The 17908-nt window shown below is 40.8% G+C and overlaps 1 protein-coding gene across 1 annotated transcript; it reads left to right on the top strand.

Moving 5' to 3' along the window:
* The first annotated feature begins 4550 nt into the window (after positions 1-4550).
* Positions 4551-8272, top strand: LOC117551694 (latent-transforming growth factor beta-binding protein 4-like). The gene is made up of 4 exons (XM_034224661.1): positions 4551-4635; positions 6574-6867; positions 7129-8193; positions 8256-8272. The coding sequence occupies exons 1-4, from the start codon at positions 4551-4553 to the stop codon at positions 8270-8272; spliced, it is 1461 nt and encodes a 486-aa protein (XP_034080552.1).
* Positions 8273-17908: the final 9636 nt, after the last annotated feature.

The raw sequence follows: 17908 nt of genomic DNA, 5'->3' as shown, positions 1-17908 counted from the left end.
GCCGTTAGTGGCCGACTCCGCCTACTAAGGGCTTCACGGCAACTCTGCAGAATCCTATGGGTGACGTCACGGACCCTACGTCCATTTATATATACAGTCTATGGTTTTATTACACAGTTCACCACTGCCTATAAGGAGCAAACACAAACACACACATTTGATTGTATAAATATCAATCACATGTCATTGTTTAATATATCCCAACAAAAATCCAACAATAACAAAATAATATCCAGGTATTGGAAAAAAGGGGTACCAAGATTTCCCCCCATTTTTACCAAAATAATAGACTGGACAGTTGAAAAATACGCAATAATATACCCTCATTTGATCTACATTCATCAAAGGTGAAAAACAGCTGCAGACAGTTACAGTCTTTGTAACCTGATTTCATGCAAACAAATACGTTGAATCTGTTGACAAATTACGTTGAATTCAAGTCAACAATTTCATATTTTGAGTGAGTCTAATTGTTGCAATTGGAATGTTTTGTTTTTTCTTTGACAGAAACTCTAAAAGCACAACATGTCTGTTGTGTTCTCATGCAGTGTGTTGAAACTCTGGTGTAAACACTGAGTTAAACCGCAGCCAATGAAGACAGAGTCGTAGTAATTTTGACCGTTTACTGTCACAATTCTTCATAGACATGGCGGTGAAAACTGTAAATAAACACAATACATTGTTGTTATTGTAAATACAAACTTGAATTGCTTTCCTGTATTCTTTACAGTGTTTAACATAGTTGTAAATAAATCATAACTAATCAATGATCTTTGTAAGAATATTCTTCCTAATAAATGATCTTTCACATGAAATAGGTCAAATAGACGAATTTACAGCATTGCCTCTAGGATGTTTCTTGTGGATGGAAACAGATTATATTTGGAGAAATACACTCTCTGGCCGTGCCGTTCCTCTAACATTAAACCGGAAGTGGCGATGCCGTAAACCGGAAGTGAGACTAAGAACGGCGAACTTAAAGATAACATGACCATTAGCACTCCTAGTGGTGACTTTATGCACTGCAAACCAATTATAACATAAAACGCCTTTAAGACAGCACAATGTCCCTTATGCCAATGCCTTTCCTTTTATAAGTCACATAGCCTCACATTCTCCTCACAATATCACTAGTCCTTACCATGCACTGCTAAGTGTTAAAAAGGTTAAAGAAAAAAACATGAACCAAGCACAAAGCCACTTTAATTTGACCCACCCCTTGTAAAACACCTCATGTTTTATTAGATAAATTATGACTTTCTTTAAACTGTGTTTCAGAGGGATTTGGAGTATCACCTTGGAAATATGATTAAGTTAAAGAAAATCAACTACTGTATGTATACCTGTATATGATAACATATAAAGATAAGCATAATGTTGCGCCCAGCAGTAACTAGCCAGCTCACCTGTTAAGGGTTTGACTCCACAAATATATTTTCAGTTAATTATTAAACTTTGGCAGGACGAATGACACTAAAAAGTTGAGTAGCTAATTTTGGCTATTTTAATATTGTGACTACAAGATTAATTAGCAGATGTAGGTATCTATCTTGTATCCCTTGTGCATGCAAAACACAGCTGACAGTACATAATGAAGTACCTATAGACCTTTTATAAGGCAAATAATAGTGGTAAACACAGGTGTAACTGCAATGATGCATTCATGTGCCCATGGAAAAGTGTATGCTCCTTCCCTGGAATGCAGCCTTTGCTAACGTGAACAGTGACACCTGTGGTTCAAAAGTTGTTGCTGTGATCTAAACTCACAATGTATAATTTGAACATATACTTTACAATTAAATTACAATTTCTTATGTAACATTTGTGGACAAACGACAAAGGATTCTTGATTTTGCCACTTTTCCCTAACAGAGTTTGAAGACTAACAAAGGACTGTTAGATGCTCTAATGCTCATGAGCTTTTCTTCAACCTGCGTAATTATCTACTGCTCCTTTGCTTTGTGTTAAATGTTAACTTTCTTATGACAACGTTTGTGTTAATGACACTGGTTGCCCCTGTCAGAACATTGTAAGAGAGCTCTGTAGCAAAGTCATCACTCAAAGTGCAAACAAAATATATATATAAAAAAGATAATCCCCAGAGTTGTATTTGAGAAGTTTTATGTTGAAACCATTTTCCTGAATGCTAAATCAAGATAGTAAATTGAGTCACATTTTTTAAATTTAAATCTGTGTTGATCACAGTGCAGAAGGGGCGGACTACTAAAAATTGGGCTCAGTCCAGTTTCAGCTCTTGAACCAGAAAAGTTTTCAGCCTTCCAGTTATCTAGACAAATGGCGAGAGCAACTTCTGCTGACATTTATACTTCTGCGGATAATTCGTATCATAGCAACCATGCGCAACCAAAGCATCTCAGTTTATAAACTGCTGAGCCTCCAAAGCGCTTACAGCTGGGTGTTTTCAGATTAGCGTCTGTCATTTTCCGACGGGAAACATCATTATTTGGTGGACAAAGGCCCTTTAACAAAAACACAAAACATTTTATTTTATTTAAAAGGTAAACCAGGCATTATTTTTGCAATACTAGTTACATCTAAGAAGTAGCCCTATTGCTCTCTACCCTTCAGGAAGCTCTTAGTGGCAGAAAACGCCATTACACTTTCTTTCACCAACTGCTTATTTTACCTGCTAGACTAGAGAGAAGCTCCACAGAGGGTCCATCCATGGTCAGTGCAAAACTGAAAACTGTGTTTGTTACAGCCGCTGACTGTCTGATAAGCAATATACAACCCAGACCCTCACTGATTTAAAAGTAAAGTGTAACAAAGGCAGGGGCGGTTCTAAGGGGGGGCCAGGGGGGTCCAGTGCCCCCTAACACTGACCTCTGACCCCCCTGTGGCCCCCCTAAAAATGAAAAGTGAAAAAAATGAAAAATGCATGATTTATTACACGATTTATTGAATGACGGAATAGGCGGAACTAACGTTATTCGTCATTCTAGTCGGACCCATTAGAGCGGTGCACTCAGGACCCATGAGAGCGGTGCACTCACTTTCACTGTCCGGCTGAAGCGCGCGAAAAACAAACACTTTTCATCTCGGATCATCAGAGGCGTGACAGAAGTTTTCAAAACCGTTTATGGTCTCCGGTACTTCCAGTCCAACGCCGACTGTAAGAAAATTGGGCCTTCAAAATAAAAGTTTGAGTTTTCCCCAACAAAAAAAAAAATATTGAAAAAAAAAAATTTACATTTTTTTTTTCTTCACTCACACATCCGCGACCCACTCCTAACGGGTCCGCGACCCACTTTTGGGTCGCGACCCACCAGTTGAGAACCACTGATTTAAACTATTGTATCCGTGTAATTGTAGATGTAAAGTAGAGATGTAACTGTTCATTGCCTTTATTTTTATATAAATATGGTGTTAGTGCAAACATTGCACTATAACTTAAGCTGAAGCTAACAGTAATAACTATAAGATATATCTGAAATAAATAAGTGTACTGAAACAAATACCAATAACTGTATTGCATTGTTTTCTTATGCGCAATTACTTCATACTGTCTGGTTCTCTTTTTCGTCCTGCATTTATTGTGCCCCCCTCAGAAAATAACTGGCCCCCCAGTGGCCCCCCCCCAGTCAAATTGGTCTAGAACCGCCACTGAACAAAGGTAAACAGTCTGCAGTGATCATAAACTGAAATCTTTACCACAGTTCCACTTTTCCCACTTGTGGGTAGAGCTGATAAACCAGCTCGATATCTGTCGCTCCAGTAGCTGCTGCCAAGGATTTATGACTTTGTGTGTCATATACTGTATTGTACACAGGGATCAATGGCAGGTCAACTATGTCACTGCACAAATGAAGTCTTATATTAGATGGTAGAACTCACCCTGGAATAATAGCAACAATTTGGTTTTATTTTACATGAATCCCATATGGATTACCATATGGATCTTTTATTTCACCCACAAAATCATAATTTCTTTATCATATGACCCCAATGTTACTTTAAATACTTAAACCTTATTATTTTGAACAATAAAATGTACAGTTTCACACTTCCTTATACAAGCTTTTTTTCAGTGTGTAAATAGTTAAATGAAGGGGAGAGAAACTCCCTCTGGAGGGAACTTTGGGATTTTAGCATTTGCAGACCATTTACCTATATAACGCACTAAAGCATTATAGGGCCTCTTAAGGACTTTTCTAAACATTTTTGATTTCTTGTTCGTCATGGAGGCATGCAAAACATGTTTAAACATGGGGTGAGTTATTGTTATACAGATGGTCCTTTTGTGGTTGAAGTATTCCTTTACATTCTCATATTATTCTGGTATCAATAGTGATTGCAATATGATCCACATGTTTTTAACACGCCTTTTTGATGAAAAACTGATCTCTCTGACAAACAAAGGGAAATTGTACAAATTACACAAATCCCAACTCCCTGATGGACATATTGGTGTCCTTACCTTTGACACAGTGATGGGGACAAACAAAGGCCTCGGGGCACGGGTCTCTTATTGTACGACAGCCGACACATAAGCTGGGTGATATGGGTGTTCCCTTTCCCAGAGGTTTAAAATGTCAGGGCAGTGCAGGGTTCGGTGGGCCATTGTTGCGAGTCCCAGGGGTGGAGGAATAACGACAGAGGTGGAGGAGAAGGAAGGTGAACAGGCTGCTTGACGGCGGAGGTTCAACTCTGCGGGCATAGACGTAGAAAAGGGAAGAGACTCAAAGTCCACAAGGAGACGGGGAAAGATGCGGTGAGTAATATGCTACTCTATTCTGTATTATTTATCTTGTCTTTTGTGTTTATGGTATACTGTAAGGTCCACTTTAAGATGTAGTTTAAGAATTGTATGTTTCTTTTATGGTTTATAGCAACTGTTATTTCATCTATTTCATGTGACCCTTACCAAATTGTTATTTTTCTTACTGTAATATTGGAACACATATATTAAATCGATATTATCACCACCATACATGAACTTAAACATAAAAACGGTGTATTATTGTCTTAGTGACATACATGTTCATCCATGTTCAACTTATTAGTTTATTTCTAAATGTGAAAAATACTGAATACATGATTTCTTTAATAATCCAAAAGGGAAATCACAAGACACAGTAAATAAAAGACAAATCAGGTCTATGCTCATAATATTATACAACAAATCTATTAAAGGTGGGGTAGGTAAGTTTCAGAAACCGGCTCGAGTGCACTCAAATTTGAAAGTACACAGCCGAAAAGAATCCGCCCCTTCCTTCAGACTTCCTTACAGAGCACCTCCTCCAACACACATGAACGCGCAATGCACGCCCAATGACGGCACGCCCAATGACGGCACGCCCAATGAGGGCACGAGATACATTTGTGCGTGCACGAGATGGAAGGCTGACAGACAGGGCGGCAATCCAATCCGTTTAGCGAGCAGGCTAAACGGATTGGTTGTACTTTTTACAGTATTACGGCTTCCACAGATGACATTTTTGTATAGATTTTTTGTCAAAGCACATCAGATATTCATTGCTATCGGGATGTTAAGAGCATTCCATGGAATATAACAAAAAGTGTATCTCAAGCCGGTTTCTGAAACTTACCTACCCCACCTTTAACAAATAGAACTAGATTATAGCTGAGAATAGCCTCAAAATGACAATACTTTATTAATCTCTAATATGTATTGAATACATAGCCAAAATCAGTGATGCAAGTCAGTAATTGTATGAAAATAATTCAACCAAAAGATAGTTTGATTGGATCAGATTGGATTAGTGATTTTAGCAAAAACTCCAGAAAGTTAATGTTTAATATTTCAGTTTTTGTTTTTTAACCTTGTGTTTTCAAAGTTATCTGAAGGCTACAGGTGGTGGTGGACATGATGGCATCTGTCATCGCCATCATGTCGTGGTTGTCGTTATTAAGGGTGGATTGATGAGATATACATACAGTAGACAGTTCTGCATTTATGTAATAGGAGTGCCACAGTACTGTCTCTGTCCACACAGAGCCTTCCCCTGAGACACAGACAATAATCTTGCATGGCCTCGAGGGAATATTGACATTTAGATGGTAACATAATAAGAATAAACCGGGATTGATGTCATTATTCTCACAATTTAGCTCAATTCCTTTCTCAGCCACTGCCTTAAAAAAAATATTGGGATGAGGCAAAAATGGCAGAAGATGTTGCCAATATGGAGATTTCCTGCATTACTCTGTTATTTATCAAATTAGATAGAATATCTTTGGGGTGTTGAGTGACAAAACAAGATATATATGCACCATTTTCAAGTTCAGAGCTCCTCACCAATATGTCTCTAGTAGTTGATAAACTACATTGTTTCTGAAAAACAGGCTACGATTAAACACTCAACACACTTTATCTTTGCCATTACAGGTTCCCACTCTTTTGGCTGATCAGTCTATTTGCAGGGCTGGAACACTGCTGTGCAGGTACGTTTCCTTCAATGGCACTGTCACACAGACAGTACACACCAGATTACATAAACCACCTAAACACATCTGTGTAAAAATTGTGTTGACCCATAATCACATTCAGCAGTTCTCAATCTCCTCTCTCTCCCTCTTGTTATTTTTCAGTTGCCACCCTGAAGGACTGTGAGGCAGCTGGCAGCAAGTGCCATGCTCAGGCCGATTGTCTGCAGGTCAGAAACAACTTCACCTGTGAGTGCCGCATGGGCTACCAGGGCAATGGTCTGCTGTGCAACGACATTGATGAGTGCCTCAGCGGTTTGCATCGCTGTCACTCCAAGGCTCGCTGTAACAACAACCTTGGCAGCTACAGCTGTGTCTGTATAAATGGATATGTTGGAGATGGCACTAACTGCCAGGACATCAACGAGTGCCAGAAAGACAACGGGGGATGCCATGCCGGTGCCATCTGTAGTAATTTGGAGGGTGGGAGACAGTGCCGGTGTAAAAATGGCTTTAGGGGCGACGGCTTTCAGTGTGAGGATATAAATGAATGCGCAAACTCACAGATCTGCCATTGGAACGCCACATGCACTAACAACCCTGGTTCTTATGTTTGCACCTGTAATGCTGGATTTAAAGGAAATGGAAACTACCTGTGTCTTGACATAGATGAATGTTCAGAGACTCCTCGTGTGTGTTCTTCTTCACTTGGCTACAAAGGCTGTCAAAACCTGCCTGGCTCATACCGCTGTTCTTGCCAGAGTGGCTTCCAAAGCAATGGGAAGAGCTGTGTGGACATCGATGAATGTGCAAGCAACACCTGCAGTCTGTATGCAGACTGTGTTAACACACTGGGGTCATACCGCTGCACCTGCAATAGTGGTTTTGACGGAAACGGACTGACCTGTGCAGACCTCAATGAATGCAATGGAATCAATGAATGCGACCCAAGTGCAACTTGTATAAACAGGCTTGGGAGTTACGAGTGCTCCTGTCTGGGAGGTTTTTTAGGAGATGGTCGTCTGTGTGAGGACATTGATGAGTGTGCAACACCAAACATCTGCCCTTCTATCACTAACTGCGTCAACACTGGGGGCTCATATTACTGCAACTGTGGTAGAGGATATACCTTCAATAACTCCAAGTGCAATGACAATGATGAGTGTTTGGAGGACCCTTGCAGCCCTTACGCAAACTGCACAAATTCACCCGGCTCTTACTCTTGTCAGTGTGCAGCAGGATACAGGGGGGATGGCTTCACTTGTGTGGATGTGGATGAGTGCTCACTGGCTAAGCAGTGCCACTCCAATGCCCTTTGCAGGAATGTCCCTGGCTCCTACAACTGCACCTGTCAGGTGGGTTATTCTGGAGAGGGGGTGATCCAGTGCATAGACATAAACGAGTGTCTGCTGGACAATGGAGGTTGCCGGAACAAGGCTTCATGCGTCAACAACCAGGGTTCCTTTTATTGCCTGTGCCAACCAGGATACATCTTGGTCAACCGGACTCTTTGTCAGGATATAAATGAGTGTGAACCAAACAATCCATGTGGAGTGAATGAAAAGTGCAAGAACATTGATGGGTCATACAAGTGCCCTTGCCAGGTCGGATACTACCGCCCGGCCAGCAACATGGACTGCGTTGATATGGACGAGTGTAAAGATAACTCGTGCCATGTGAACGCAACCTGCCTCAACACCATTGGGTCCTTCACTTGCACCTGTAAGCGAGGTTTTGCAGGAAATGGCACTCAGTGTGAGGATATAAATGAGTGTTCTGTGGAAGGTACATGCCACGCACGTGCAATATGCAACAATGTCATGGGGGACTTCTTTTGCTCCTGTCAGCTGGGTTTCAAAGGTGATGGCTTTTCATGTGAAGATGTGGACGAGTGCATCCTCTATGATCCTCTTTGCCCAGATTTCTCAAAGTGTATAAACTCCCCTGGTGCTCATGTGTGTTCATGTTTGAATGGAACATTGGCCTCCAATGGCACCTGCGTGATGCCCAGTCCTTTGTGTGACCCTGTCTGCCACAGTCGTGGACTGTGCCACCAATCACCTTCTGGATACCAGTGTGTGTGTGACGTTGGTTATGTGGGCAACGGGCTGGCTTGCTCTGACATAGATGAGTGTGAGAGGGAAAACATTTGCCCTCAAGATGAAACGGAGTGTATGAATACCCCAGGATTGTATTCATGTGTCTGCAAAGAAGGCTACACTCTCAATGGAACACAGTGTGTCGGTAAGGCAGTTATTCTATAGACTGTACAAAATAAAACCAATCCTTTCTCTAGAAACCATCACCCTTTATTGTATTCTCGTTTCCAATGAATACCAATATCAAAGCAGAAGATAAAGATACTGAAAAGGAATTAGAATTAGTGGGACAAAAAAGATGTGGACTCTGCAATGAATGAATCTGGCATCTAGAGTATATATTCATGTAATATCAGAAAGCTATCGCCAAATTCCAACAGTACGAGTAAATACTCATTCTAGAATTGAAAACAATGTAGGTTTATGTATATCACAGTGACTTAGCATTAAAATGTATCTACTATGTCAACACCTAATATTGTAAAAGCTGTTTTTTGTTTATTTTGGGATTCTGTTAAGCTTAATTATCTTCCTCCCTATTTGTCCATTCCTTTTCTAGATGTAAACGAGTGTGAGTCAGGACAGCAAGAGTGCAGTGAGTTTGCCCAGTGTGTCAACACAATTGGCAACTATTCCTGCTTCTGTCTCAGCGGTTTCTCGGGTGACGGGAAGAACTGCTCTGGTAAGTATCAATTCCTAATTTGTAAGCATCCATTATCCCCATAAGTAGTCTCACCTTTAGCCCCATTCGGGACTGTTTCCCTGACACTGTCCCATTTTGGATAAATTATAGACATTGATGAGTGCCAAGTCCAAAACGGAAGATGCGATCCAGTTGCCAGCTGCACTAACACTCCTGGATCTTTCTACTGTGCCTGCCCACCTGGCACAATGGGCAATGGCTTTGACTGCCGGGATGTGGATGAATGTGAGGAGAACTCGACCCTGCCACACAACTGCAGCTCCCATGCATTGTGCCAAAACACAAACGGGTCCTACACCTGCCAGTGCCAGGATGGATACCAGGGTGACGGCTTTGTTTGTGAGGATGTTGATGAATGTCAGTTGGCCACAACCTGTAGCAGCAACATGACATGCAGCAACACACCTGGTTTCTACACATGTTCATGTATCTTGGGCCTGGTGTATGATGATGGCACATGTGTGAGTGAAGACACCTGCCTGAATGCTAGTAGCATCTGTCACCCACTTGCCAAGTGCTACCCACACAAGGGTTCCTTCTACTGCCATTGCGAAAATGGCTATGAGGGAAGTGGTATCGGATGCTATGATGTTGATGAATGCAACACATCGCAAGATCAAGCCTGCCCTGCCTTCTCCTACTGCTTTAACACAAATGGCTCCTACATATGTGACTGCTGGGAAGGGTTTCTGAACAATGGGACACATTGTCAGGACATGGATGAATGTTTGACCGGTAACTTCTCCTGCCCTGACAACAGCACCTGTACTAACATAGACGGGAGCTATGAATGTACCTGCGACCCTGGCTTCGTAGGCAACGGCTCCCTGTGTTTAGACGTAGATGAGTGTTCCATTGGCTTCATCCAGTGCCCTGAATTCTCAAACTGCCTAAACACAGTTGGATCTTTCATCTGTGACTGCTGGGAAGGTTACAAAGGAAACAACACTGACTGTGAGGATATTGATGAATGCCAAGACAACTCTACCTGCCCTGAGCATAGCACATGCATTAATGTCAACGGAAGCCATCTGTGTAGTTGTGACTTTGGATTTTCCAGCGTGGATGATTTGTGTGTGGACATCGACGAATGCAGTGACATGGGGTTGGGTGAGCTTTGCACCAATGGCACGTGCAATAATGCTATCGGTTCATTTTACTGTGAATGCTTCAAAGGATTTTTGAGTAATGGGACAGAGTGCATGGATGTAGATGAATGCTCAGATTTCCTCAACCCATCAGTGTGTCAGCATCATTCAACATGCATCAACATCCCTGGATCTTACCGTTGCCCCTGTAATGAGGGGTTTATTCGGAATGGTACAGAGTGTGAGGATGTGGATGAGTGTAACGACCCAGGTGGCACCCCTTGCCCTCAGTACGCAATATGCAAAAACACAGCAGGATCCTTCTTCTGCCTGTGTTCCCCTGGGTACAAACCCAGTAGCACAGGCTGTGAGGATATCGACGAGTGCATGGACAACACCACTTGCCGCTTCGACCAGGTGTGCGCCAACCTGCCTGGAGGGTACAACTGCTCATGTCCATTGGGGTACCATGAGGAGCAGCAGGCATGTGTCGACACCAATGAGTGTGAGGATTCACCGTGCCATTCCTCTGCGCGGTGCTGGAACACACTTGGTTCCTTTTCATGCCACTGTCCTTTAGGCTCCACTGGAAATGGCTCCTGGTGCAAAGACGTAGATGAGTGTGTCGCCCTGACTATACCGTGCCACTCTTCTGCAAGGTGTCACAACAGCCCAGGGTCCTTCTTATGTGTGTGTATGCCCGGCTTTGTGAGTATCGGACCACTGTGTGTAGACTTTGATGAGTGCCAACAGGCCAATGGGCAGTGTCACCCAGCTGCCACCTGCTCTAACTATGCAGGAGGCTTTAAGTGCTCTTGCAGTCAGGGCTGGAATGCTACCAAAGACAACGGTCATGGAAAAGGAGGATGTGTGGACTTTGATGAGTGTGTTTTACCCACGGCCTGTCCTGGGCAGACATCCTGCACCAACCTGCCAGGGTCTTTCAACTGTTCCTGTCCCAAAAACAGCGTATTGTGCAGAATGATGACTCGGAAGGGTTGGTTTTCCCTTTGTTAATCATATGTTGATGTTCTTCTTTATTCATCAGCCTTTTTTTGTTACTTTTCTTTTAGTGGAAAATGTATTTCAGGCATTATTGAAATGTCACTCATCAAATTTGTCAGTGTGTGAAGAAAATTGGCCTTGGTTTTAGGTAGAAAAGCTCTCTCAGGTTTATGTGAAAATAGTCAATTACATCAAACTGTAGAAACAAGGTCTTCAAAATGCAACTTTAAGAAGTCAGAATGAATTGGGGGAGCAACCAGTATAATTTTAAATTTGAGGTTCTGTTATTTCACTCATCACACACATCACTCTGAGTGGCATTTTACAAAGTCTACAAGAACCTTGCCTCTTTTGATTATTTTTTCCATGTATGTTGTGAAAAGGCATCTAACTTCGATACAACCAATGTTAATATCTAGGCCGTCTAAGATACCGAACTCCGGTGCTGAATAGGCTCCGGTGAACGGCCGTCCAATCTTTTTAGGACTAAACCCCCCAGAATCGACACGCAAAATCAACGTAATCTGTTTAGGGGGGCGCTTACAGCATGGCCTCTAACACCATGCTGCCCGTCGTATCACTTATTTCAGACACTAAAGCGTCGGTCTGCGGCCGCCAGGATAGCAATAGTATAGTGTAGTAGGTGTTGGTGGGCTGGTAGAACCCCAGAGCAGTATCTAAACTGCCCCTGGAGGAGAAACCCTGTGTCGTTGAGAGACCCCTTGGTAGGGCAGCTTCAGGACCCACAATCCCTAACCCCTAATTTTGATCCCCAGTTATACCAATCAAAACAATGCAAATGTAATATCAAACACAGCCAGAGTCAAACATGAATATCACAGCAGTGATATTACCACATCAGCAGAGCTTATATCATATTTCAACATTGATCAAAACCACATCAACCACAGTAACCAATGTGAAAATATAGTTTAACCTTAGCAGGGTTTCTATTCCCCTTAAACAATTTAAAATCCAAATGATCAACTAATGTCAGCCTTGTCCAAGGAAGGGTGTTCTTACCTCACTCTAAGACCAAGCAGATGCCTTCAGAGACCACGAGAGAGACCAGGAATTGGATCGAAATGTACAAAGTACAAACCGGTTTTATTAAGGTTTTAACAAAAATATAGGATTTAGAAGAATCCAAAAAATAAATAAGACACCAAGTCAAAATACAAAAGCAACAGGTTCACAAGTCAAATGTCCTAAAGCCGTCTAAAAGAGCCCAGGCCCAGGCCCAGGCCCAGGCCCAGGGCCCATAGCCCAAGAGCCAAGAGCCTCTTTACACATCATCTTTTATAGTCTCTTGCCTCCTCCCTCTCTGCATCAGGTGGTTTCCCCTTTTCTATCTTTGAGGGAGAAGGAGGCCACATATGTTCAACTTTTACTTAAATGAACAATTAAAAATGTAAAGTTAAAATTAAAACAAATAAAGACTATAGTAATAATATGCAATTTTAACAAGAGGGAATATGAAAATTTTTCATGAAAGCAGAACACACATTGTCAATGTCATGTTTAGAATCAAGTTTTTTCTTTAAACATTTAATTTCAAATATGCAAACTTGATACTTTAATTTATTAACAGAGACAGCTTGTCTCTAAGATTCGCTGGCCCAGGAAGATGGTTCAAATATTTTACGTAGTCCGTCTGCATCCTGACTCATGTTCTTCGTAACCGTTGTAACCGTTGTCAAGGTGTCAAAAACCACAACGCCTACTCAGAATTATGGTTGGAACTTTTACGCTTTTATTGCACCTTCTAGAATGCTTGGTGTGCATAGTTCAAGAGTTCAGGATTACCTATCTAGTTTCACATGTCTGGTTTCACATGTCTGAAAAGACATTATGGAAACATACATCCTTTCCATTTACAGCCAATTTAGAAATGTGTATCAATGGTAAGCCTAATAGAGGTAGGTGAGGTAAAGGTCAGGTCTGACACGGCCACCTAAACAGCAGAACTGTCAACAGCTGTCAAACTCAAATGCTTCCTGACATACTTCTTGGGTTAGCGAAAAGAGGAGCAAGAGCCTAGCTCACACAGCACCAAGGGCAAAAAGGTCCGATTGACAGTGTGATTTATTCCAACGATTCCCATTAGATTAAAAGGCACGGCCTGTTGAGCTTATACACAGAATTTTCAATTGGGACTCATTATAACATTTCTTTTTTTGTTGTTGTCAAAGTTCGAATGCAAACTGTTTTGTTTGATTAATGGAAGTATAATGTATTTGTGTTGAGTTTTGCCACTGATTAACTGTCTTCTTTTAACAAATAGAGAGCAGCCTGTACCCCTTTGGAGATGAGGTTGGTGATAAAGGCGTAAATATGAACTCAGCAGATGGAAATTCACCATACATCACCCCACCTATTGGTTTCCCCTTCATGGGAAAATTGTACTACAGGGTTTATGTGAGTTTTAAGCATTTATATACAACCAGTGATGGCTCTAGTCTAGACCATTTAATGGGTGGGAATGGGAGGATTGAGAAGCCTGGGTCTTGTTAGGCTTTAAGGTACAATATTTATTTCGCAAAACTGCTACTTACCACAACCCCTATAAGGTTGGTTCTTGGAAAAACTAACAATACTAACTTTTTCTTCATCACTTCCTGTGAATAATCACAATTTCCCCTTTGGGCAGAGAACTGTATAATAATATTATTCCCCAGAGTAAGGGGGATCCACAGAGGTTTTGAGTTGTGTGGGGGCATTGGCCATTATTGCCCCTAATTAGAACTGCCATTGTCTGCAACACTCTGCAAAAGTTGTAATCTTCTAAAACAGATTTTTTTATTATGGAAATATTTAGAAATGTTTGCATCTTAATCCAAGTCATGTCTCATATTATTCATACATTCCTGTATCCACACCAAAAAAGGATTCTCTCCTTAAGAGCAAATGTAATTGAATCTTACCAGCACATTTAATTAGCAAGCTAAATATTAAAGCAAAGCCTCATCACAGAGATAACAGTAATTCTCATTAGAATATAAATACGTTTCATTAGTGTGATATGTGATAGCAATACACTTACATTAATCACGACTTACTACAATCTACAATGTGTAAATGTCAGCATAAATTACATAATATGTATATAACATGTTTTGCTCAAGGTTTTACTGTGAAAATAAAAATAAAAAATTGAGTTAAAAAATTACTACTTAAATATTAGCAATACTGTTAGGATTTTATTGTAAACTCAGTCTGATATGATATCTGTATCTCTCCTTCCTTTCTCAGTTTTCAGACAATGGCCTTGTCCAGTTTCAATCTGTCACTGAGAACGAGCAGTACCTGCTCCCGGCTCCATTGGCCTATGGTTTCCCCGACAACATGACAGTGGGCCTGCTGGCGGCATTTTGGGATGATGCTGACCTCACCCATGGGGACGGAAGGCTGCTCTATCAGGTTAGATGTGTTAATGTGATTGTTTTCTATTACTTAAGGTTTTCTATTTTTTCATGTAAAGGACTTTTTCTCACATTTTAAATTATTTTATTATTGTATTCATTATTTTGTTTGTTATTGTTGTCATTATTATCGTTATTTTTGTATTATTTATTTTTTCTTATCATATTGGTTAGGGTCTGGCATTTTTTGTAACTTGTGCATTATATATCTCCTTATTTTCTTTTTCTAATCTTTCAGGAATACCATGGCCTGGATATGTCAGATGTCTACTCCCAGATAGTGTTTAACCGTACGGCAGATGATGTGACGATGTTCGAGCAGCGGAGGAACAAACCTGCCTTCACCCCTGCATGGATCCTCAAGATCACCTGGGACCATGTGATGCCCGTCGCCTATCAGAAAATCAACTTCTCAGAGGTAAAGAGATTTAAAACTAAACAGATTTATTTTCTTTCGTTCTTCCTTTCTTTTATCTCTGAACATCAGTTGGTATTTAAGAGTGGTTGTAAGTAACTAAGTCCAAGTGTTAAACTGAAGTACTATTTTGGCATACTTGTACTTTAATTTTCTATTACTATATATTGAGCTTTTAACATTATCGTACAAATGTAACATTAATAGTTTCTAGCTATACCTTTTTTAAATAAGACTGATTATATGCTTGTATGATATGCAGCAGAACTGTATTTTCTTATATGTTATTTCTTTAAGTATTTATAATTGCCTCAACATGACGAACTTCAAGATAAAAAATGCAATTGTTTGTTAGTGATAAAAACTAAATAATTCTGTTCTATAATAACATTCTATTGAAATAATATTTTGCAGGGAGTTCTACTTTATTTGCTATTGTTTTGTGCAATATGAAACCTTTAACCATCTCCTCAATGAAAGCTCATAACACTTGGGCTGTTTTGTTTAACTTTGGTGCCACCTTGGGGCTGTTTCAGCTACAGGGCATAAAAGCAGAGCTGCCACCTGTCTATGTTACTACTTCTTACAATGGCATTTTGGCATAGTAAGTGCATTCTTGCTGCTCTTTTATGATGGGAATGTATTACAATTTAGAGTAGTGTAGTGACACACAGATGTTTTACAATCAGGGATACATTATGACAATCAATTTGGGATTACAGTAATATATTTTTTTCAGGCTGCATAAAAGAAAAACATATTTTTAATATTTCTATAGTTTAACACACTGTTAAAGTGTTAGTGTTGTTATTTGCTAAATGTATCAAACTATACCATGCAAGGTAGACTGCAACATTGGCTGAAGAATATTTGTAAATGTAAACCTCTATATCTATAATATTACAATAATATATGTGTAAATGTTTAGTTGATATCCTCTTTTTACTTGTTACATTACATTTCACTTGTTAGACGCTTTTATCCAAAGCAACATACTCAATACTGTGGGCAATCCCCACAGGAGCAATTTGGGGTGAAGTGTCTCAGGGACACAACTGTGGGGGAAACTTCTGAAGCAATTGGAAACAGGACTCAGAGAGGCACGAGGAGAGCTGGAGCTTTGATGGCAAACCCCCTTGTTAAAAGGCCCCAGCTTCTTATTTTAGGATCAATGCCATTTCTTTAGTTATCAGCTTGTTATTTTGTTGAATGTTATGTATTATTATTATCTTTATTATATATATTTTTTGAATGTATTCTTATTATTAATTAAATTAAAACTATGTAAAGGACCATGCTTTAAAAAAAAATTTTTTTTTTAATTTAGCTATTTAATTTCCATCCATGGGCAGATTAAACACAGAAACATATCTCAAGGGAATGACACTTAAAATAATTTTTTAAATATGTTGTTGTAATTCATGAAAACGGGCCAAAAAAACAAAGTAAGTAATAAGTGTAAATGTAAAAACATCTATAACAGAACTTACTTTTCATTTTCAGACTAACACTTTCCAATGTATCCTGACCACTGATGGAGTGCGCTCCTTCGCCCTCCTGCGGTACGGGGACATGCTCTGGGGTCCCGGCCAGAGGCAATACCATGACGCTATCATCGGCTACACGGATGGAAAATCCTCCTACAGGGAGCCCATTGTACCCCCAGACAACTTTTTCGGGCCTGGGGGCAGATACAGGCCCCAGCAGGTGAAGGGGGTCATGGGGAAGCTGGGTCAACTGGTGTATGATTTTACAGCACCAAGGGGGTCAGACCTAGATTCCCGGCTAAGGTGCCAGGAGTGGGCGATGGAGCAGCCAAACCCTGCACAGTGGACAACGGGGCTACCTCCATGTCCCTGCACACGCATCCAGGCTCGGGAGGACTTGTCCTTCATGCAGGACACCACTGATTCGGGTTCCATGGTGAAGACGCTGAGGGGTCTGCGATGGGGGGGCGCAGGGGGGCACGTCTTTCAGTCCGTCTTGTCCAACAGACACGGTTCAGGGAAGAGGTGTGTGTATGACCCTGATGGCCCGCTGCTGGCTGGGTACAACGAACGATACTTCTACGGAAACAGCGTGCAAAAACATATTGGTATTATGATTTAAATAATTTTCCAACATTAAATAAGGAGTTCAAGTCTCAATCGTCATCAGTGATTGTTTTTATCCAGTTTTTCAATACAATAATAATTATGTCAAAGTCAAAAACTGCTTGAGACAGTGCAAATGAAGCTGTATTCAAGACCAAGTCAAGTATATGCATTTGGATTTCATTTAAAAAAAAGGAGAAAACATGGACTTTAAAAGTATATACAGAAATGTATCTAAAGGAGCTTTGTACTGTACCCTTCAGGATACAAGCATTTTTTTACACATAAAGTTCCTATCTAATGCCATGCTCAAGGAGCTCAAAGACACCTGTCCTTGGCAGTGTATTTAATATTTAATCAACTTTCTCTCTCCAGACGAGGATCTCCTGCCGTTCCAGTGGTGTTGTATCGAGTCTCCTCTGTGCCACCTTTACCTCAACAAGAGACCGCTGGACCGCTGCCAAGGTTACAGCTGGGCAAGCCTTCACCGATTCAGTCTAACCAAGAAGGCGACACCGGGTGTAGGTGAGGGATCACAGACTGTACAGTGATTAATCAAATGTTATTTTGATGTATGCAACTAGTCCTTATGGTCAGCAATAGGCAGCAGAGAAGATGCTGTACCATCAATTAAAAAAGTCTGTTGTAAGAAGAAAACAAATTATGATACTAGGG

Source organism: Gymnodraco acuticeps, unplaced genomic scaffold, assembly GCF_902827175.1.
Source record: "Gymnodraco acuticeps unplaced genomic scaffold, fGymAcu1.1, whole genome shotgun sequence".
Classification (NCBI taxonomy): domain Eukaryota; kingdom Metazoa; phylum Chordata; class Actinopteri; order Perciformes; family Bathydraconidae; genus Gymnodraco; species Gymnodraco acuticeps.
The sequence above is the reverse complement of the archived record's forward strand: the minus strand, read 5'-3'. Positions and strand labels throughout refer to the sequence as shown.